This window comes from Hirundo rustica, chromosome 6 (genome assembly GCF_015227805.2).
Source record: "Hirundo rustica isolate bHirRus1 chromosome 6, bHirRus1.pri.v3, whole genome shotgun sequence".
NCBI classification, from domain to species: domain Eukaryota; kingdom Metazoa; phylum Chordata; class Aves; order Passeriformes; family Hirundinidae; genus Hirundo; species Hirundo rustica.
Window position 1 is genome coordinate 55,817,183 of NC_053455.1, and position 24,838 is coordinate 55,842,020.

Sequence of the window (24,838 nt, forward strand, 5' to 3'; positions counted from 1 at the left end):
TTTTGAACCCAGAATACTGAGCACTGCAATGCTATGTTAAGAAAAGCAAAGAAGGGTTACAAATTGAAAGCACTCTTGCTTTCACAAATATAAAATATTTCCTGTTTCTGTGTGCACATATATATCTTTCAAGAAAGAAAAGCACAGAGTTAGGATTATTAATTTAAGATGGTTAGGATGAACTCCAAGATGAAATAGCCTTCCTTTACAACTAAGATGTTAAATATTCCAAGATCAAGGATAGAGCTGAAATTATTGTTTTTTCTTGGGTCGTAAAATATACGGAGTGAAGCCTTTTATCTTGTGCCCTAGTGACAGGGGTCATAGGTTTGATTGTATTAAAGAAGGGAATGCATTTCCTAGGAAAGCATAACCTCAGGAGCCCTAACTCTGAGAAGAATGTTAGACTTATGTTAATGAATACTTCATTCTCAACATTTAAAAGCCAACAAACTACTTCTGAGTACGGATAATATACAAGTTAATGTTCAAAATAACTTTGTGGAAAAATTTCCACTTCCAAAAGATTGCAAGTGAAGTTGTTTGCTGCACTGATATTTGCACTTGCCAAAGCCAAGCATAATACAGAGAAGCTGCTACACAGCTTCCCCCACACTGATGTGTCGACATGCCTCATTTTCAGCTAAATGTCTTATTGCTTCAGTATTTCCATCTCTTTTAACTGAGGATTGTCAAGTCATGCCAAATATTATTATATTCTCTTGTTAAAAACATTTCTAAGCTGGGCATAATCCAAATCAAAATAAAAGCTACAGATGTTCATGACTAAATAATAAGCTACTGGCTTGCACATTCTATTACTGAAATAAAAATAGGAATTGTACTACTGAATAGGAATGTACTACTGAAATTAAAAAGGAATTCTACTACTGAAATAAAAGAGGGATTGTAACAAATCACAATTTATATTAACATGTTAGCATTAAATCAGGTAAAACACTAAAAGCATATGCAGGAAAATTACCTTCTGCCATTCAAGTTCCTGTTTCTCTATAACAATTTTATTTATTTGGTCTTCATAATTAATTTCTGTTTCCTGGTTAAAAACAAACATTAAAAAAAAAAGTCAAAACACTGAGATGAAGAGAAATTCAGTGAGATGCAAAAGTGCTTTAAGAATCCATCACAGTTGATACAGATAATCATAATTAATGACTCAGAATCTTTGAGACATCTTAAAAATTCAGCTCAAAGCAATTGAATCTTTATTCTTTGTGACATCTCCTTGGGCAACCGAAAAGTTTGTGTCAGCAATTACTTCTGTTATTATGGAAGAAGTGAAATATTTATCATTATCTTCTGTGCCAAGAAGATATCTTCTGACCTACCAAATAAAAGAAATTGAAACAGAGTCATGGATAATCAACATATATTTCTGATAAGATGAGGTATCAGAAAATCTGAGAAGACCATTACTGAAGTCCAAAGTTTCCTCCATGATCCACAAAAGTTACTAGCAGGAAGGTGTGTTACAGATCTTGTTCTTGCAGAAGCACTTAGTCAAGAATAAAACGACTGCTTTTGATAATAAATGAAAATTACCTTCTGATAATCACAGTTGCTAAATATTTGAGACTTCTCCTGAAACATTCTGGTTTTAAAGTTAAATTTTTCCAACAGGAATCAGCTTCTCTTTGAGTCCAATTTTTATGAGCACTGGCCTTCCTTCACAAAGCCAGTACTCGAAAAAAAAGGAAGAACAAAAGGTTCCCCTATGAGCAGTCACGACTTCCTGCAAGAACAATATTCAGGGTTTTGATGCGTGTCATAAGCAACCCAGCACTGTCCTGTTTTTGCACACAGTCAGAATAATGAAAATCCTGCAAGGACCTGGAGAGCTACACTAATGTGTCACTGAGCTTCAAAAGGCTGCTTTCCTGCCTTTGCTCTGCACACTGATGGCCAGCTTGAAAAAGTGACCACTTTAAGCTAAGCCTGACTTCTCTTTGATGAACCGTTGCACTAATAACATTTACTGAGGTCTGGTGTGGGGCACACTCCAGCAAGGGCCAAACTGACTGTTTGTGTGAGGGTAAAAGAATACTCCCAATACATGAACGGTGCATTTTGATATATTATGTGCAAAATTATGCTGGTTTTAAGTTCAGCTTCACTACAGTTTAAATCGTGCAATCTTAATTGTTGGAAAAATTCAAGTATTCTTGAAGTGACACACATCAAAAATTGGTTAGAACCTTTAAGAAACAGTTACAGCCTGGGAAAAAAGGCATGGATCTTTCCTATGAAAAATAAAACAAGGCCTCAAAAGGATCATTCTCTTAATACTGAGGTTTAAGTAAAATTCTACTGAATTGCACTACCATGAACAACTATTATTTGCCATGAGGCTAAAAAGATCCCACCTCTGGATGAAGCAATACTTTCCTGACACAATGAAACAACAAATGGAGGCTCTTTCTCCTTCCCAAATGAAGAAGATAATACAAAATTTTTTGATTGTAAAATATACCGCATCTTTAAAAATGCAATTCTTTCTAAAACCCCATATGAATAAAGGTTCCAGGATTCTGATTCATATTTACACCACTTTAACAATTGATGCAAAACAGTTTTGAAGATTTTGCAACCCTTTCTCACTTAGTACAAGACTTGATTCGCAGTCCCACTATTTATCAATAGAAACAAAAGAACAAAATATGTCTCAAGTGATTCAAAATAGTTTTCTGACATTGATATCTTTTATAGGGTTTTAGGGTCAAAACTGACTTCCTTGATTAGCAGACAGTTTTAAAGGCACACTTCTTTCCACAGGAGGCTGCTCCCAAGCATTTCAAGAGATTCTTGAAGGTTCTAAATACATGCCTCAGCACTCGTGAATTTTACATATAAAATAGACATTTCAAATTAAAATTTGGCTCACAGAGAGTTAGAGAGAAGTTCTTTAGCTTTTGCTTCTCTGATATGCACAGGTAGAATACAGGTGAAGAGACCTAAAGATTTCATAGGACTTAGAGTAAAAAAAAAAAAAAAAAAAAAAAAAAAAAAAAAAAAAAAAAAAAAAAAAAAAAAAAAAGAGAGAGAGAGAGAGAGAACTTAAATGATTACCAATGATTTCCAGTTCTGCTTTAACAAATAGTGCTGCACAGTTACAATTTTTTTTTTTCTGGTACTATTCTATAAGTACTGAAGGAAAATACATCCTCCTAATTCCCTTGAGTGATAAAACCAAATGAGGTTGACTTGAAGATATTAAAAAGGTGTAATCTTCAACCATTTCTGCCATTAAGCAACAGTTACTATGAAAATGATATATTATTAGCAAAACTCTTGCTCAAAATTGTAAGAAAATGACATTAAATCCAACTTTCAGCGAGCCCTTTGCTATAAATGCATAAGAGGGTAAGAACCAAAGTTTTAAGTGAACAACACTCCTCCAACTTACTCCCAAATTATAAAGGTGTATCTGGAAGCTCTCAAAAATGTGCACGTATGTAACTACTGTTGAAAAATAAACATCATAAATACTTAAACTGAGAATGACAATTACATGACAAAAATGTTCTCACGTGAAATCGCTAAGTTATAAACCTTATCCATCATTTTTACATCTTCCAAAGGACATTTATAGTTTATCCATTTGGAATTGAAAGCCTTTAAAACTTGTGTGTAGCACTTTTTCTTTTAGAAGTTCTATCAGCTGTTTAATAAGACAAAAACATCTTTTTGTTATACTTAGGAGAACGATATTGTATATAACTCTGATGAGGGATCAAAAACCCACAAAACCTTAAAAGTGTTCATTTTTTATTAGATGCCTTAGGACTACATGGATTTAAGTGTTTTTATAAAAAAAGACTACCATAACAATAAAAGAGGAGTAATTTGATGGTTTATTTACTCGTTATAACCTTTAGAAAGTGTCAAGCCTTCTTTAAAGTGTTTGCTTCAGGCTGTAGTTTTACAAGATGGGCTGTGGATTGGTCAAGCCCCCTCGATTCTTGACCCTGAACAGATTTAGGAACAGAGTACAGCTGGCTCATGTCCAAGCAGCCAAAACTGCTGCTAGGTACTTTTATTATCTTTTTTGAACTTAGACTCTCCCTCCTACAAAATTGCACATCCAATTTTCATGTAGGTCAAATAGTACTCACAGAAACTACAATTTCTGATTGTTTCATATTACAATTTGAAATTCCTTCATGAATTAAGCAGACCAGTACAATTTTTAGTAGATCTCATGGATATTGTTCTTAAGCTTTGTTTCCAGGACAAATGTTATAGGGAGAGAAGATATTTACAGTAGCATTATTCTAACTTCTGTTCCTGATAAAACATTGTTAGATTTTCATAGTTACGACACTAAACAAAAAATAATAGCAACTATATTTGGAATCTATTCTCAAAAACTTTCCTTTTTCAGATGCAGAGACACAGAAATTTGTACCAACCATTATTTTTCTTTTGGAAATTTTACATTGGTCTGTCCTTGACTCCACCGCAAAGGTTACAATTCCTCTATATTTAAATAAATTTCTTCTATCAAAATATATTCCCAGGAAGGCCTGCATTGATACTTACAACACTCTCCTCTCCAACTGCAAGTAATCAGTTTCCAATCAAAAGCCACGTTATTCACTAACACAGAAATGTTCTCCTAACATACTGCTTGCTGACTCAAACAATTGCACAGGATGTCACAGTCATGAGGTCTGAAAATTCAGTGCTGTTTATTTTCTTAAATCCACATACTTAATTTTTTTCCTAATACTCAGCTGTCCTTGTTTCTGTTATTTCACTAAAAATTACCCTAATTTACACTTAGGTATAAAATCCAGTTAAAAGATTGTTAGGAAGAAAATTCATTCAGCTGACTGCAGAGCAAGACTGACAGACATGGAAGCAAGTGAAGAGGATATCCAGCGCAAAAGGATCACTGGCATGGTCAGTGCTTGATGAGTGGGAACATTAAACTGGAAAAAACTGAGGACACTCAAATTATTGGAGTGTGAAGTAATCCCTGGGTGGCAGGGGAAAGAGAAATATAATTTTTTGTGAGTTTTAATTGCTCTACATACTAATATTATGTCAATTCCTATGGAAGACAAAGAGCCTCCAAAGAAATAGCCAAAGGAATAAAGTGAAGCTGTATCAAGTATAATCATTTAAGCAATGTATTCTTTAGAACAAACTTGTACATCTACCAAGGATTGGAATTTCCTCTGGAAGATGAAATAGATGAACAGTCCCTTACTCTGAGCAACTCTTCTAAACTGTTTTTGAGAATTTAACCACAGTATGATGACATTGAGTAGGGATTGCATCAAGTCTCTCAAAATATTTTCGTATTTAAGAGTTTGCTTTTATTAGCTTCACACAGATCATTTTATTCACAAATTTATTTTTATTAAACAACCATTCCAGGCAGTTTATTAAACACAAAATACACAATAGGTCCTGTTCCAAGGAGTCTCCTGTTGAAGTGACAAGCAAGACCAAGAACGGGAAGAAAAACAGAAGCAAATAGAGGTAAAATAATCTCATGTGAGGCCAAGCCAGAGGTCAAAGACAAAACTGAGGGTAAAATCCATGGTACTGGCTCTAGTGCCTCCCTCAGGTTATCAGTCTACTGAACCTCAAAAGCAACCTGGAAAGGGAGTGGGAAGAGAAACAAGAAATCTGCAGAATTTTCACTTTTACTCCGCTTTCTGATGGAGCAGATGACAGTTTAGGTTTGTGCGTTTCATTCTTGGCCATGGAAAAATTAGCACGGAGCAAGACAAGCAATGTAACTCTCTGAGTTATCCCTGTATTTTGGTCTGTGCAGTACCTTCCTCTCAAGGCTGATTAAATAGCTAGAGAATAACCTCACATTGACTGAATTTGTAAGAAATTCATAGCTAAAATTGGGAGACAGTTTTTTAGGAGTATTTTAAAGCAAAAACAGCTATAAAAAATTCTACTTAAAAGGATAAAAATGAATGCCACTAGGCATAAGCCACATTATTGAAAAACTCTTGCTTCTTCAAAATACTGTTTTATATTCCAACTTCAAATATACTAAGCAAGCAGCCCTGAACTGATTGTTGAATCAAAACCAATCAAAAATATGTTCAAGGACAGTCTAAGAATTCCAACTGTCTGTCGGTAAAATGCTTACTTTTTTAACCTAAATTTCTAACTAAACAGGTAGATATGTACATATGTATATATATATATTTTAGGGTAAAGGAAAGCACAGCTATTTTAGAAACTTAGAACCGTGTCTGAAACTAAAAACAACTTTAAGGCAAAAAATTACTCACCCCTCTGAGACAACTGTTTCAAAATCACAGTCACAAATTCTTGTAGTATAGCAGACACAAAACAGGCATAAAAACTCAAAGAAAAATGCCAAAAGATGAAATTCCATGGCACTCCATGAACACTTTAGGCTCTGAGCAAGTGCATTAAAAGTGCAACAATAAGTTAACCATGTAAATTCAGCTAAGCAGTCTTACAAAGAAAAGTATACTCTGATAATTAAAATAAAAGTTAAACTTTTCAGTCTATACTTTTAATACTAAAATAGTTTGACTAGAATAAACACTACCATTGTAACACCACGGGGCCTTTAACAGTACTGCACTAAGAATGTACCATCATGCAGCCTTTCTCTCTCTTTTTTTTTTTCCTTTTTATGGCAGTCATTCTTTTGTTTATGGCTTTTAAAGAGGATTAGAGCATTTCACTTAGATAAAAATAAGCATAAATCAAGCATGTCATCAATACTTATATTTTAAAAGTAATAATACACATCTTTTGAACAGGTCAAATTCATCAGATGAAGAAAAATACACTTTAGGTCTTTCAATACACACAACAGTTCAGAAACCCTAAGGGGGAAAATAGACAAGAATGTTTACATACACAAAACTGAAAAAGTAACCACAGAAAAATACAAGTGAAAAATTACCTACAAGAAAAAGCAGCTGTCTTTACCAGCACAGAAGCAATTTTACCTTGGTACTACTACAAGATGATTCAGCTCATTTTAAAATCAAAACATCCCCCACCCCCCCAATACTCAACACACTATTATTGTAGGGATCTAGCTTCATAGTTTAGCAATGTAAAAATGGCAAAGTAAAGTGTTTTTAATATAGCTCTTTGCCTTCATAGCTAATTCTGAAAAACACAGGTAAACAGCCAAAATCACTACTTTTCTGGCAAATGGCAAATCAATTATGAAATGAGAAAGACTTAGGGACTTGGCAAATACTTGGATTCTTTCTTCTCATTTTGTATCAAAGGATGCTCTTAAAGGGAAGAACTATAATGAAAGACATTATTTTCTCAATAGTCTGATTATCAACCCTTATAACTTCTTACTTTGTTACAGAAAAAACAAATTCATTCCCATATAACCCTGCTGTCTACAAGGAAATTTGTAATACACCCAATACCTAAATCCATTATATTTTTAAACAAAACCCTTGTTGGTGAATCACTTAAAACATAGCATAAGGTTTAGCCACACTTATGTAACATTTTCTATGATTACCTACAGGGAGACAGAAATAAGACAAAGAAAGACCAAATCCAATATAAACAAATTTACCCTTCTTATGCGCAGCTCTTCTATTGCCTCCAATAAACTTGTTTTAAAGTCTAAGAGTCGAATGGAAAGTAAAGTCTCTGATGGACTTGGAAGGGTGGAGTCAAGTGCCTGTGCTTTAAAATCTTCATCCATTCTTTGAGCTTCTTTCTGCAAAATAGAGACAGGCATTTCCTCTCCAGTTTACCAGTAAGAGAATACTCAAACCGCAAAACCTGCAAATATGGAGGCAGATCCTTTTTGCACACAGTAAAATTACTACTTACAGGCACTATGTAGTGTAATTACCAATATTTTCATTTTAAAGTAATGTGCAATACTGTAGAAAAAAACCCAAACAGATTTATCAATAATTCACAATATTCCTTTGTTTTTCCCCTGTATTTCTTGGCTTCATTTTAGTTTTAGCAAAAACTTTGATGAGCAGACAGAAGTAGTAGAGTTTTTTCCCGGAGTTACTGCCCTGCACTGACACAAATGTGGTGCAACGAACACCTTATGCCATGTAAAAGTTGCTGTCTACCTTCAAGATGTCAAAGATCACAAGACAGGCACAATTTTAAAAGGGATCTTTGGTCTGAAATTAGGGACTTAAGGTAATGCTTGCAGTCTCTGCATCTGAATTTTAACAAGAAGTCTTTCTGAGTCTTTTCCAACTAGATCCTGTATCAAAATGCACTCTGAGCCAGCTGCATCAACCCTTGTCAAGCAAGGAGTTGCACAAACAGGAGCCCAGGTGTCTCTGTAAGGACAAAGCAGGTTTGTTAGAGACACCAGACGTGACTACAACACTCAGCACTTTATTCACAAAAATGTAACAGCTGTACATATTTCACCTGTTCTTCGCAGATTAAAATTTTTTAATCCTTGAGACAGAATTTTCAGCAGTGCACAAGAACACAGGATGCTATCCCTGCCAGACACACCCTGTGTGTGTTTCTGCACTAAGAATTATGGAGGCAGGGCTAGAGCACAGGAGTTATGACTGACCTGGCTGCTGCCACAGAACCCTTAGGAAGGAATTCCTGCAGGAAGAGCAGAGACCTGGTCTGTATCATGGGGCCATAACAACCACAAATCAGGGCTCACCACTTTTTCTTCTGTTGTCTAAATAAAACGCTAACATAGATCACATTTAAGCTGCTTGGTCATGAATAATAGATTGAGTCCTTGCTTAGCTGCCCCACCACAAAAGTTATTCTGTTAGTAAAAGAATGGTTTTGCCAAAACCAAAAAAATCAGGCTCATTTTTGTCTTTCATTTTAAACCACATGACTAATATTGAGCTGTTCGATGTGAAGTATATAACTTCTTTTGTCAGTGTCAAAATGTGTATCTTTGAAGGACTTCTGAAGAGGCAGCAAATAAAGCCTGAATAAGAGCCATGTACAAACATGTAGCACTTCAGGCAATAAATCTGTCGTGTCAATGTGCCAACATGAATCAAGCATTGTGCAGGCAATCTGCAGTCATTATGGACTGAAGCTGTTTGGATTTTTTTTTTTCCAAGTAATACATTAGAATAAAAACCTACTATTTGTATTTTAGCCAAAGAACTTAGAATAAATGAAGTCTGACTCTCCCAAAAGCACCCTAAAATATTTTGTTTCTTCCACTCAAATTTTCAAAATTGTTTCCTTACTGATACATGTTGTACCACTGCATGAAGAACTACCACAAACATTTGATCTCAAGTATTGGGAGATGACCATAATTACCAATCTAATAAAAATGCCAATATTATGCACAATAAACCAGGCACAGACCCCTTTGATTTCACTGTTCATCATGCTAAGGGTAAGATTTTTGCAACCATAATATTAAAACATGACACATGATCCAATTCTGTTGCTGTCAGCTGATGTTCCAGGCCTGGAGTTGGCAGAACCCTACAGTGATGAATTTCCATAAGACTGGGCAGATATCAAATGAAGAAGCGGGCAGCCTTGTTATCAAGAGGAAAAATAAAGGATAAACTTGATTCAGAAAAAGGATTCATCCTACAAGGACAAGAACTCTTGAAGAAGTACACTTCAGTTATGAAATTATTCCTATTCAGGCCAGCCAGTAGAAGTGTGTTCATCAACTGTGACACACTGGGGCTTATGATTTTCCTTCCCATCACAGAAACAATCTGAGAATTATTTTCCCTAGGGGATATTTTCAAACCAATGCTAAACTCCAAGGAACAGAAGCAAAGGGGCCTCAGGCATGCAGGGCTTTCTCTCAGCTCAGTGATCTCAGCAGGAGCACTTGACAAACAAGACTTTCCCTCCCTAATGCGGTGAGTGCAGATAAACGCTTAGTGAGTGAAGCTCATTGAGTCTTCACCCAGCCCTTCATGGTGACAGTGCTGTTTTCTCACGGGCAATTTGCACTCAGACTGCTTTGCCAGGACTGCCACAAAATGCTTCACAGCCTGCTGCTGAAACCTGCCAGGTACAGGGGGGATACACACACTCCTGCCCTCCTCGGCGTTCAGCACCACACACCCCTGAAGTCTCTTCCACCTCGGAGAGCTCAAGAAATTCAGTAGCTGCCAGCAAGATTACACTGAGCCTGACTGGGAACAAAAATATACAAAATATAATAATAAAGTTTAAAAAATAATTTAAATTATCCTTCATATTAATAAAATATCTTCTTTTGATGTCACACGTTAATACAACAATCCAGAGCTACTGTGAAGATACAGGTTAAATAATAAATGTCCTTCACCACAGGGGAAGAAAAAAAAAAAAAAAAAAAAAAAAAAAAAAAAAAAAAAAAAAAAAAAAATCTTGTGCAATCAAAGGTACTTCCAGATAATGCATTTTTACTTTAGCAACTGGTATTTGTCAGAATACCTATAAAATAATTTTTTAAAAATCTAAAACATACGTGTGATAACATTTTAAAAGTGAAAGACTAACATTCCTATTTTGAAGCATTTACTACATTTGCTTTCCTATTACTTACTTTACATTTAACAAAATAAGGACAAAAATTACTTTTTAAAAAGCACATTAAAAAAATCCATTTTAACACAATTTTAAGTGCCATAAAGAGCTTTATATCTTTGAAAAGCACTTATTAAAAATTACATCTTAAATACCCTACACTAGAAAGTAAGTTAGCCTATAAGCCTGATAGGGGTCAGGGTAATAACACAGAATGAACAAATTACACTGTCATTCCACTTAAATTATTTAAGTTATTTAATTTGACCTGTAGATAGTCTCTTGTCTTCTCATCATGCCTGACTTTTAAGTGGGAGGTCTTCATTCATGATGATCCTTTAATGGAAGCAAAGCTTTCTCCATTTAACCCATGGTGTTATCAATCATGTACAGGGATAAATGAGGCTGTAAGATTTTGCCAGTATCACAAATGACACTGTGACCTGAGGCCAACATCTTTATTTGCTTCTCCAGTGATTCACTTCAGCAGATATTAACCAATTTTATAATCCATGAAAGGCAAAATTAAAGGACACCATCCATAAAACAGAATAATTCCTATCAGCAACAAAGTGATGTCTGTATTATCTTATAAATTATATGGCCATACAGTGTGGTAATGTAATGAAGTAAAGATGGTAATAATCAAATGCCTAGGGCAAATGCTAATATGCATTTAATCACACAGCATGAAGCCATTTGTCACTACAGTTGAATGCATGTGTACATAAAATACATGAGTCACGTCCTTATTGTTATAGTATAACAGCATCAATTTCACACTATCACTTTACCACAATAACAACTGCAGGGTTTGATATTAACTAAAACATTCAGACGCCAGAAGTGCCACCGAGAGCAATACCTTACAAAAACTGCTTGGAAATATCTTCCCCCTCCTATTTAACTTAACACATTCCAATAGTGCATGTGTGCAGAATTTCATAGTATTTCTCTACAAAACCCCTTTCAGGTGCATTTTTGCAACAGCCTGAGTTTCTTTTTAGAAACAGGGTAATTTATGGCATTTCAGTATAGGCTGGATCAGTTTTTAAGATTGTTTTGACCTTAATAAATAATAATTGATTTGTTTGTTTATCAGTCCTTACCTACACACAAGGAGACAAAACATCTGCTCCAACATAACCTAAGGTGTTTGCAAATGCTGCCTCCAGAAAAATTACACTGAAGCATAAGTATTAAATTCTGTGCTTGGTGAAACTCCAGAATGAAATTTACCTTCTTAAGTCTAATAACTTCTTGTTAAAAGGATGGCCATAAAAATATATCTATCCCCACCAGATGCAGAAACACAAGTTACAAGAACCAACACTATCACCTCTGTGCTTCAGATGCGGCCCACTAAAACTGACATTTTATCTGTAAGAAACATTTCTAGGACTATTTGTGAAAAACTGTACAGAAGTTTATGCAGCTGAAATGATTTCATCCAGGCACAGAGTGTACCTAATGCACCCACATACACAATTGTGTCCAGTCAAGAGTTAGGATTTAAATTTAAATATGCTGACTTACTCTGTGATCAAGGTGTTACGGTGCCGCTATGGAACCATCAAGTCAGATTACTGGGTAAGAAGTATAATCCAGATTTTTGTCATGTTAAACCAAAGAGTATGAAACACTGCTTGCTTTTAAATAAAATAATTTAAAAAAATATTTATACACAAAAATGGCACAGTATGACTGCATTTTATACAAGACATAAGTATTATAAAGAAATAAATAATCCCCCTGCACAGGATAAGGTTCCCCTTATGATCATTGAAGACTGAAATACAGGCTCTGCCTGTTTGATAAACAAAGCAGTAAGACTAACATACATTTTAACTTTTCAAGGAAATGTCTTTTTGATGCTGTTCAAACATCTTCTTGTATTGGAGAGAACTAAAACCAGATTTGTGTAGAGCCCCTTGTTATATCTAAAACCCAAAAACTACATAAATCTTTAAGTTCTTTTATAATTTTCTGAAGTTATAGCTCAGATCTAAGTTTAGGAATTAGAAAACAAGCAGCCAGCTATACCAAAGGAGCAAAAAAGCCCAGACTCCATGATTCTGCTAGGAAGAGTTCACCAGAAAGAACTAGGAAAACAAATCAGATCTTCATCATTTTCCAGATTCCGCACATCAGGTCTGTCTCACATAACCCAGGTGAGATTCCTGAATCATAAGAAAACCTACTGGCATCCAGTGCCATAAAATGTGGACTGCAAAACAACCGGGTACATGGCCTCTGTAAAGGCAGCTACAGAAAAGACATCTAGAGTAAGCTACATTTTTAAAGAACCATTGCTAAGAACCTGTATGTAAAGGTTTAGGTAGCCTGACACGTATTTTAGTAGGTCTTAAATTTCTTGGGCTCAATTTGATTTTAAAAAATAATAATTTTTGAAGGCAGCTTTCTCCCTATCACTATTGGTGTTTTGAGGTTTTTTTCTTACTTTAAATCCAGAGATTTTCTGTAGGTAGAGTTATTTATTTTTAAACTCCTACATATTTAATGCAGTTCTGTTTGATCTTGCCTAAAGTTTGATCCTTCAATATACAGATTGATAGACAAAAGTTATTTTTCATTTTCTCCTCCATCCCACATCTTCCTACAAGAATTGTACCACCTCTCTTAGGAAAAGCAGCAAATTGTGTGCACCAGACATCATCCAAACCCAACCAGCTCACCGATTTGCCCACCCAGAGTGGTGTCACGAGGAGCACACTCCAGATCACGGGGTGTAACAAACCCTCCTCAGTGAGCTGTGCTGGGTTAAATCCCTGGTTTGTTTCCTTTGAGGTCTTTTGGCGGTTCTTTCGGGTTTTAGTTGAGAGTGGCCCCATTCACACGTACAAATGAACGCAAACAAGTTAAACTTTTCGAAAGAATGCAGGCTCTCAGAAAGGCAGTGATGCCCCTAGCAGTTCCAGAAATTACATCTCTGTATACAACAGAGCTATTTAACAAAAATTCTTCCTTTCTAAAAGGAGATTCGCCATGCAACTTATATTTTAAAGATGTCCTTCCTCAGTTTTATTTAAAATATCACTGTATTTACACATTGGCATCTGCAATTATGATGATCTACAAATCATTATAGAATCACAGAAGACAAAAAAAATTTCCTCTGCAGTCCTCAAAAACTTTAGAAGTTATTCACTTTTCAAAATATCCCCAAACTTTACAATTTTCAAAAATATATTGCCAGTCCTGTAAGACAATTTGTTCTAAAAGTAAGATCAATACACCAGTGTTGTGGTGCGCATTTACAAACAATTATGTTCTTAAAAATAGAACATCAAGATGTGGACTCTTTAAAAATACTCAAATCCAGAAACAATAAAAATCTAATATTTGTATTTTTGTAGACTGATCTTATAAAATCAAAAATCATTTGGAGGAGGGACGAGGCAGACTTGTGGCTTTTGAATGAAGAGGATTATATGATTTTTCAAACTTTACAGTAAATCAGGTAGCATTGTCAATGCAAAGTTCTTATTTTAAAGGACTGCTTTATACTAATTTTATTATAAATATTGTTTTACACTAAAGTTCCATCGAATTTTCTGTTATTCATACATAATAGAAGCACACACAATGCAAGAACACCTGTCCCAGGTCATGTAAAAGGTCTTTCTACCTCACTGTCTCACCAATAACAAACAGAAATCCAGTTCAAATCCTCTTCTACTGAATTAAAGTGAACAGTAATTCTCTTCCTTGACTTTGCAATGACAGGATTTTAAATCTGTCCTGAGCACAAATTTGGATTGTAGGTAGCTTTTAATCCTGTAAAAGTCAAGTACAACACGACCACCAGTGTGTAATTTATGCTGGGACAACACACCTTTGGAGACCAGACTGTTTCTTCAGGGCTTTTCTGGGGAACATTCTCCAACATTTTACTGGTGCATTAATACTATTTTGCTGCATCTACTCTCAATAAGTAGCTCTATCTACTCTTTTCCATGTTCTTCCCTATATTTTGTGTTCATATATATATTAGCTTACCCTAACAACACAGGACAGAATCATCCAGAGAACCTGTGACAAATTCTGAAACAGACAGAGTATAAAATACAAAGCCTTTTAGTAAAGAAAGCAAAGATAATGGTCTTTGCCACTCTAGCAGCTGAAGACTTAAAGTAACAGATGTACACCATATAAGAGATATCCTACAATTCAGCACAGCTTATCCAAGGAAAAGATTTGTGAACATGCTTGTGTTTCTTGTTTTCCAAAGATAAAGCAGCCCTAGTCACATCAAAATGTCCTTATCTCTGGTACTAGCAGTTTCTGGCCTAAAATCAATGGCATTTGTTTAACTTTCAGACAGTGTAAAGATTTTAAGTGTGGAAGCTGTACACTTGTTCTAAAGTTACCTTTCTCAAAGCCTAGGAAAGCATTGCGTCCTTTTGGGATGGGAGACCAACACTGGCCCCATAAGAGAGCAAAACAATTGTCCTTAAAAACCTGCTTTGGAATCTTTGCTGACAAAACCATCATCATCAATAATCTGAAACCATCTGCTGGATGACATAACACTTTTTAAAATTCCAGATTTTAACAGAATTGTGGGAAAAGCATTGAACAAAGAACTCTCAGCTGCTAGAACCCTCAGATTTTGTCAAGAAGCAATGGATCTTGGTTGGCTGCTTTGCTTTTCCCAGTTTCCTAGAAAGTTTTAGCTGGATTTTTTACTTTTTTTTTCTTCTTCTTCTTATTTTCTCCACATTTCCAGCTCTGTTTCAATATGTGATTTTAAAAAAAAAAAAAAAAAAAAAAAAAAAAAAAAAAAAAAAGGAAAGCTGAGCAACACATTCCTGAGAAGAGCAAACTGATGACCCAGAAAGCATATGGGAAAGTATGGGAAAGTTCCTCTGAGAGCCTTTTTTAATTCAACCTGCAATACTTCATGTCAATGTGATAACAGCAGTTCCAAGCAATTATTGCACTGCTCCAAATCAGCTTCTGAGATCACAATGCAGTAATGATCAAATACAGAGCTAGAGCAAAAGAATTGAAGGGTGAAGTTTTAAAAAACTTTGTCAGTTGCTCCAAAGTCTGTGTTAGCAACCTGTTGGATTCTGGATGAAACTTAAAAGACTGGAGCTGCTTGCCCAAGTACTGCATTGCTTGGGATCTGCATTTTTGCCCCCACTACGAGAGGTTGCCTTCAGTAATCTGAATTCTTTTGATGAAAACATATAATCTCTCACAAGCTAGCCAGCATGTTCCAAAAATGGGTGATTAAGTTTTCATATCATATAATTTGGTTAGCAGGGCTAACACAGATATATATTATCGGGATCCTTACTTTCTGTAATCAAAAATAATTACATATTTTACTGTATTTGTCTTTTATAGGACATTACTACAGTAAGACCATAAATAATAATAGAAAAATTTTTTTTCAACCACAAGTAAAATATTACTAATAAACTAGCAAAAGATATCTTAACTCATTTCAGCTCAAATTAAAAGAGGAAACCATAAAGAGCAGCACTCTGATTAAGATGGTAAAACTGTTTTCTGCTTACAGCATGTTTGAGAGTGGGATTAAATTCTCCTCCCTAGCCTTTCCATCCGAATACTTTTCAGTATTTAGTCAGCATCCTCTTAGCTATTAGTATAGAGACATTAAGTGTTGAAGGGATTAACAGAAGTCAAGTTTACCCAAATTTTACGGGCACAGAATAAAACTAGGGATGTTTTAGCGAGCCGAAAAGCAGCTTGCGCCCGTTTCAAACACCATGCTGCCACCTAGTCGACATCCAACTGAACTGTGCTGTCCTGGGTGCCCTGCAGTCACAGCCACAGCCACGGAATAGAAATCGAAATGTTTTCCAAAAAAGATCAGCGCAGGACTACGTTACCAGAAGCACTGAGAACTCCATCGAAATTCCCTGTCCAGCAGCAGTGCCCTGCCAGCACAAAGCAGGCACAACTGCAGCTCCCAGTGCTCTTATTTGCAACACTGCCAAAAGAGTGGATGTGTCCAGGGAGCACTCCAAGCTGCTGCTTGTTTGTAGTTACAGTTGTGAAATACCTCTACCAAGTGTAAACAAGGAAGTAATTAGTACCACCAAATAGGGGATCAGCCCAAAATAATATAATATGAGCAATTAACAGATTGATGCTCTGTCAGCAAGTTCAGGCACTAGTGATATTTAATCTCTTTCCAACACTTTGAGAGTGTCTACTTTATATCCAGAAAGAACTGATTTCCCTGATGGCTGGTTTGCTTCCTTTTTTGTATTCTCTCTCTTCCTTTAAATGTGTCTGACAAGTATTACCTTTTCCTCCACAAGCCATTCCTCAACACAACTTGTGCTAACATTGCCATTAAATATTTGGTATCCCTATGATAAAGCTTCAAAAGTAATTATATTATCTCAGTGGGCCATAATGCATGAAAATTGTCTCTTTTTTATCTGAGCACCATAATGTCAATATTAGTGACAAAAAAAATTTCTCATCATAGAATTTTTTTTTTTTTAAATTTTTTTTTTAAGGTCTGCATCTCACTCTAGGTTAGAGTAAGGATGTCTCTGCAGCACCAGGTTTGGAACAGCTCCCACAGGAGGCTAAGAATGGCAGGAGACGACAAGGAGCAGCCTTGCACCAGAGCACATTTTATGTCTCCTCTCCATACCACAGAATCCCCAAAATCCCAGAACAGCAGAAACTGCAGAGAGCAGGCAGGAGTTCTTCTCTGGGCACCCAGCCTGATACATGATCAACAGGCACAGGATTTTTGCAGGACAGAAGGCAGGATGCATGAACTTTCTGTAAAAATGCGTTAGAAGACCATAATCACATTACATTGTGATAAAAGCTTGAAAAAGAAAGAAAGAAAGAAAGAAAGAAAGAAAGAAAGAAAGAAAGAAAGAAAGAAAGAAAGAAAGAAAGAAAGAAAGAAAGAAAGAAAGAAAGAAAGAAAGAAAGAAAGAAAGAAAGAAAGAAAGAAAGAAAGAAAGAAAGAAAGAAAGAAAGAAAGAAAGAAAGAAAGAAAGAAAGAAAGAAAGAAAGAAAGAAAGAAAGAAAGAAAGAAAGATACAGCAACACTTTTAAGATGACACAAATACCTTGAACACGGTACTTTTAGAGCTCTTTTTCATGTAAGCCTTCGCCATTAACATGAAAGATACAAATGAAATCTTACTAGAAATCCTCAGTAAACATGTATGCATTTGTTCTAATTCTAAAGTGAATGATAAATTAGAACTTTCCTAATTTTGCAGCTCAAAGCACTCTACTGTTGTCTACACATTCAGTTTGGGGATTTTTTTTAAGATAAAACATATATTACCACAGCACTGACAGAGACATCCCAGGCGCTCACGTATTTTCCTCACAGACCTGTGGCAGGAAGAAATCGACCAGCTACCCAAAGGCAAGCAGCCTGGCTACATTCATTCAGTATTTCCAGACTCTGCATGGGGCATCGCATAAACAATCCGTACGAAAAGCAAGATACTAAGCCGTACACATCAAAAACAAGGAAAGACACCCCTCGCTTTGGGGCAGGCCCAAGATATTTAAGGGTGCTGCGCCCGCCCAGGCCCAGCTGGAAAACGGCTTTTTTCCAAAAAAAGACAAATAAAACTAGGCACACCTTGTTTTCCCCAGTTGCAGGGGAGTGGTTTTTCTCCGGCAGCACCAGCACCGAGCCCCTGCCCCGCACTCCGGGCAGCGGGCCCCGCTCCCCTCAGGGCCCGGCGGGGCACGGGCAGAGGCAGCGCAGGGCTGTGTAACACCAATTTCACCTTGTTCCAGGACAGTTAGGGCAGGACGCCTCACCCTGTCCCGTCTAGGCTGGAATCTCCCTGGGAAGAGCCGTGTTTCCAAGCCCTCTCCGCTTTCCCAGCCCGGGGCCGGGCGCCCTCACGCTCGGTGCCCCGAGGGAGCGCAGCTGCGGGACGGGCACCGTGAGGGCACTGTGCGGGGCACCCCCACAAAGGGTCACAGTACGGAAACGCAGCTAGTAAACTCCAAATCCTTCACTCTGCCCTCTGGTGACACCACGTAAATTCGGTTTAAAGTGTACGGAAGCCGGACCATCCCTTGTTTTTTGTTTTGTTTTGTCCGACACACCGCACACTTTTTTCTCATCTCACACGTCCCACTGCATGGTTGGGAGCGGATGAGTATTTTGCCCTAAGTTTGTATCGCTTTTCCCCAGACATTTGTTGTTTTGTTGTCTGGGTTTGTTTCATTTGGGGTTCGGGCTTTTTTACATAATAAATTAGATTTGTCTATTTGACTTTGCTTAAGCCATGATGATACTGTTCAATTTTACAGCTGGTTAAAATGCCCATAACACTAAGGAGAAGGTGATTTGAGTTTTGGGCTGTACACAGCCCAACTTTGCTGGAACACAATGTGATAAAGAAAATGCTTTGTAACAAAATAAACATTTCCAAAGCACTCATGTTCAAAAGACATATTTTTAGTGGGTTACCTGAAAGAACATTATTAAAATGATAAGAAGAATGGTGATGATGATGCTCTGAACTGCACTCTTAGTCCAAATAATTTGTCATTAAAACTTTGTTTTCTTGGCTGGGCAGCATCAACAACGCAGAATACCAAAGAAATATTCTCAGAATGGTTTGTCGAACTCCGCTTTGCAACATTCACAGAAAATGCTAAAAGAATTAAAATTGAAAGTATTATATCCAGCATTTTTTAATAGCACTATATAATGAAACACCACAACATTTTAAAGTTTCATTCAGAACAATTTCAAAACGGCATGCTGTTAGTTGTTACTTACGTAGAAACCATAGTGTCAGCCTATGACTTTACCAACTGAGTAGTTCTCTGTCAAACTTAACATTCATTATTATAATTATCAACATATCATTAATAAATCAATGCTGCAAGGAAGAAGGCCTAGACATAGGGAGGAAGAAAGGGGATACAAAGTCATACAAGACAGGCAAAGCATAAGAGAAGAAATACAATGTGAAAATAAGTGCTATAATAAAAAGGTATGCAGGAACTTATTTAACATGGAATGCAAGCCACAGGCATCTAATATCTGGCTGTTAGGATACATTAATTTTGCTTGATCAAACTTGAAAGAGGAAAAAATAAATGGGATAAAGAACATGATAAATAAATAGGTTTCCAGCAATCATTTCATTTCCTGGACAATAGGGAATAGACCTGATGTGCTACTCTAAAGCAAACAAAACACAAATCTGAAGGCAGTATAGGAAACCTTTTAACTTTTCCTCTCTGTGCTAAAATTCAAATATAAATGTACAAAACAGTTGGGTTTTATTTAAGATGGTTTGTATTTCACTGGATTTTTGTCAACAACAACAGCATAAAAGCATAATTTCCTTAATTTTTATGTTGTTGGTGTCTTTCAGTAAAATCCACAGCAAATAATTACGCATATTTCATGTTACACATAAATCACACTTTATGGAAAGATAATACAGTCACTGTGGAATGAGTTGCCTTTTTTTCCCCCTGAAATCCTGTGATTTACTTGGCAAAACCTGAAATATTAATTTGGAACGATACCTGGAATCGCAATATTTTCCGAAGCACAAGTCAGAAAGCATTCCTCAGCAGAAGTCTTTAAATAGGCGATCTGGATCTCCCAGACAGGGACAAAAATTGGACTGTCACCAGTAACACGAGACTTATTCCTGCCAAGGCCACAGCTGGGAGCTAAGAAACCACCAGAGCAGAGGGCTGACCCTCGGACTGAAGTCCACAGAGAGATGAAAACAGATCAGCACATATTGGCTCCAGCAGCTGCTGGAAATTGTGATGTTTGCGACTCAGCACAGCGCTCCAATCTTCAGAATGCACTTGGCAGTGTAAATAGATTAAAATACTAAGCAAACCTTCGTCATCTCTCTAATGGTTTTCACCAGGAATTTGAAGTGCTAATCATGCAAGTGTATACTTAAAAAGAAAACAAATCCATCTTTTGAGGAAAACACAAGTTAATTTTAAAATCTTCAGATGTCATCTCAAATCTTCATCCATCTTTCTTGTAAATACCTGCTTTAAATCGTGTGCCCATTTTTTAACCACAATGTATACTTGATAGTGAAACATGCCAACAAATTCTATGTTTCAATAATTTTCTTTCTCAGCAAAATGTTATTGCTAAATTTAACCCAAATTCAATTAATTTATTCTCGAAACGAACAGTATCACTGTTGAGATATTTCACACAACAGTAATGTGACATTTCTTCAGCAATTTTGGAGTCCAGCAAATCCTATTTTTAGGAAGTAATATTTGTAGTTATATCGGTTTAGGTTGCATTGGTTGAGTTGGCTTGTTTATTTTAAAGTTCCTTAAGTACAAACATAGCTCTGGGGTAATTTGAACACAGTCCACCAAAGAAGAAAATAATTTTGTATTTTTGCTTTAAGTTATTTTAAAATTAGAGAATGAAACCACAAGTTCTTACAGGTAATACAATCGGTATTTTTTTTAATTTAGTAACAACCAGATACACTTCCAAACTTTATATATTAATATTTCCACTTTTTTGAAGTTATGCTCTGATAGGAGCAAAAACTCATATGGAAATGGTACTTAATGCTGAGCTTGCCTTAATGTGTTATACAAGCAATTTAGAGATGGTGAAGATGTCCAAGTGAGAAAATGGGGTCAGTCAGCTTATTTGGCTTGCATTTACAAAACTCCATTTTATTTTTCCATTCATAATAATGTTTCTGTATCTTTTTAATATGATCAGACCAGGCATCTGGAAGGAAAATGCCATTACAAATAGACTACAGGACTGTACAGATGGACTGTTCTTCAGCCTTTCTCATTTGCCCCCCAAAATTTTTGATATGTTTTTCCAAATTATTAACTGCTGCATTTAGACTGTTGCTTCTTAATTCAACATTAGTCTTTTTTTGTGATGGTTTTTGACTAAGTAAAATGAGTTTATGAAAAATCTATCAATAGAAGAAATATTGGAACACTTACGAATTGTAATACCATGAATGAGATCTACCAGAAATATTAAAAGAGCTAATAACTGGGTTGGGTTGCAATGCAAGATGTAACCAAGAGTATGTATTCTATTGCCATCTGTTGAAACCAGTTGGGGAGGTGTTTATCTCTTCCATGACCCAATTCCTCATAACTCTAGGGGGGAGGGGGTGGGTGTCTTCTGTTAATGGGACAGCTGTTAAAATCAGGTGGGGCAGTGTTTCTTTATCTCTTCCATGACCCATCCTCCCTCCAGGGGGATATCTTCTGTTAATGGGCCAGTAAAGCTCCCCTCATGACTGATAAAATTACATCATCCCATTGGGAGATGCTCCACCCAAGGGGAGGAGCCAAGCATTCCTAGCTGGATAAAATCTGAGAGTTGGAACACCAGCACAGCCTGTTTCCACTGGATTCACAGAGGAAGATCAGACCCATCCACACCACCACTACACCTTCAGAGGAAACTTACATCCTTCTACAGGATCATCTCTGCTTCAGCAGAACCACATCTATCACTCCAGGAGAACTGCAGCCACCATTTTTATTGGACTGCTGCCAACACCCTGACCAACAGGGTGTCAGGTTGTATTGACTCCGTCAGCATTTTTATTTTGTGCTACTGGATTTTTAGTTTAATTTTCCTAGCAAAGAGCTGTTATTCCTATTCCCATCTCTTTGCCCGAGAGCCTGTTGATTTCAAAATTATAATTCAGAGGGAGTGGGTTTATATTCTCCATGTTAAGGGAGGCTCCTTCCTTCCTTAGCAGACACCTGTCTTTCCAAACCAAGACAATTTTTGAAAATAATTAACACAACTGCCGACAAATATCAAAACTATAACAGAGAAAAAACAGGAATACAGCCCTGAAAGACACATTGCTCCTCTCCTGTTGGAATCAATTGTTCTTAAAGATAATAAAAGATAACTACTGAGATATTGTGTTTCACATGATATGGAAGAAAAATCAAATATTCCCTTCATGGAAAGAACAAACGCTTATCTCTTCCTCTTGTGCTAAAGGAGTCTGTAAGGCTTCCTACAATGTACTTGCTCAAATACTTTTGCTCAAACCAAAGTATGGGGAAAGGAATGCAAAGGAGGGAATTTTCTTTTCATCATCCCTACAGAAAAAAAACATTTGCGGACTCCTATCCTTGATTTACAAATCAAATTTCAGTTTCCACTGTCTCAGTTCTTCCCAAAAAGCTTCATATATTAGATCTCCTTAGAGCAGCTGTATTTTCAATGCTTGTTGCTCTGGATATCTCCCCATTTTCTGAATTATTCCACATTCACATCAACCAACCAAGCAGTGATGGGTAATAAAGCTCCATTGTTCTGCCTGTCGCAGAAGCATTCCTGATCAAGAAATCAATTAAATGTATACTTACCCTGTAGCTTCTTGCTATCAATGATGCTATTCACAAGCTATGTACACAATGAGCTGCTTCACTGAACATTACTCACCATCAAAAAAAAAATTAACCCCCCAAAATGTCTGCTACAAGTGACTAAGTTCAAAACAAGGGGGTTTTTATGTGAACTGCCTCCTCAAAGGAACATTTACATCACCTCATGGTTTTCTTACATTAAGGTTACAAACTGCACTCACACTCTCACTTGTGCAGGAAGTGTCGTTTATTATATAAAGAAATTATGCTGCTTATGTGGGTCAAAAATATGTCTTAAGAACATAATTCTGAACATCTATCTCTCAGCTACTTATGTCCAATACCTTAAAATAACATCTTGACCTGCTTTTCAATTATAAAGCTCTATTCACACATATTCCTAGAATTACAAAATGGTATCAGATTTTTTAAAAAATTAAATAAACATCAGAATATACATTTCTTCTGTATGGATGATTTTTTGATCACATAAAACCTCACAAATTCTACAAAGGCATATAAAGTCTGTCACAATACTTCCTTAATATTTTTCTGATATTTTTTTAAAAATGGGTGTGGGATTAAAAAAAAAAATATATATATATATATAAACATACATTTTCTTATTTTTCTCTTAAAAGAAAACCAAAACTAGCAAACACATATTACTAGAAATAGCAACATATCTAAAATTAGCATGTAATGAAAGCTGAAAGACTTAAAAGTACTTAAGTCTCTTCCAATTTTGTTTTTCATAATTGTGTTGCACAAAATAAGCTGGTATAAGAGATTAGGGGGAGGGGAAGAATCAGAGACTCTTTGGCTGACTGGATGCGTTACATTAATTTCTTAATATGTGAAGGAGTGGATTACCCCTCTAACAGCAATGGGAAATTAGTTTCTTTATTTCTTCATTAAGACTGTGGGAGGGAAATTAATTTTCTACTCTGGTTTTCAAAATTAATTGAATATATCTTTATTAAAGTGATAAATATATACACATACTTTTTGGTTGAAAGAATTCTCTAAATTAATCCTAAACAGACGTTTTTGTAGCAGTTTGGTAGCACATGGTCATTTTCTTTTTTTTCTGTTTCACTTTGTGATATTCTAAAAACCCTTAAAAAAATTATTCCCAATATAATAAAGATGTTTCTAGAAAAAAATCATCTGAAAAGAGTCTTTAAAGAGTGATTTTAGTAGCATTAAATAGCATATGATTTAATCTTCTGTGCTTCCTACTCTGTATTTTTTTTGTTCCCATGTGCTTGCAGGTTTCGTTGTGCACTTCAGTGTCTACGCTTTCCAACATATAGATGTATGCATTAAAAAATGGTTTTGATTGCTTTTACAAGGAACCAGTTTTACAAAGCATCACCCACCTAGCTTGAAGTTGAGGCAAAGTGCCTTGAGTGCCCTCTTGTGTGTATTGGTTCTTAGAGGAATTTACAGAGCATCCAAAAGTTGCTCACTTTGTCTCCTTTGCCTGCAGTTTTCATATCTGTTTGTATTGTAAATATATTTCCTGTGATATACTTACACCATGGCATCATGATTTTCTTTTATTTAGATTCCTAAGTACTCTTTTGTGCAAAGTAAACCGCCTCAAACTGACCTTATGCCAGTAGCATTTTTAGTTAGCCTTCTCTTGCATAATTGGTATAATCATTTTTGTAGATCTTTCTTACACAAAAAAGTAAATCATAAGCGTTTTTCTATAGAACTTGGACAGTTCAACATTGGGGAAAAAAAGCAAACTACTGATGTCAACGGTGATTCCACCACAGCAGAATCTAAGAGCTTATAAAGGAAAGTCAAATCTGCCAGGCCTTTAAAACCATCACATCCTTCATGTACATGAGGCCTAGAGGCTCAAAAGAGTAAGAAAATTCATAAGAGATTCATAACAGAATCCTAAAACTGATTTTTCCCTGTG

The 24,838-nt window shown here is 36.1% G+C and overlaps 1 protein-coding gene across 1 annotated transcript in view; it reads right to left on the reverse strand.

The window, feature by feature from the left end:
• The window catches only part of CCDC73 (coiled-coil domain containing 73), a 55,190-nt gene extending 40,631 nt beyond the window's left edge, over positions 1-14,559 (reverse strand). The window contains exons 1-3 of the mRNA XM_040066863.2: positions 14,536-14,559; positions 7,580-7,726; positions 986-1,057 (exon numbers count right to left, since the gene is read on the reverse strand). Coding sequence (XP_039922797.1) covers positions 986-1,057; positions 7,580-7,726; positions 14,536-14,559 — 243 coding nt within the window. The remainder of the gene's footprint in view (positions 1-985; positions 1,058-7,579; positions 7,727-14,535) is intronic.
• Between the last annotated feature and the right edge of the window lie 10,279 nt (positions 14,560-24,838).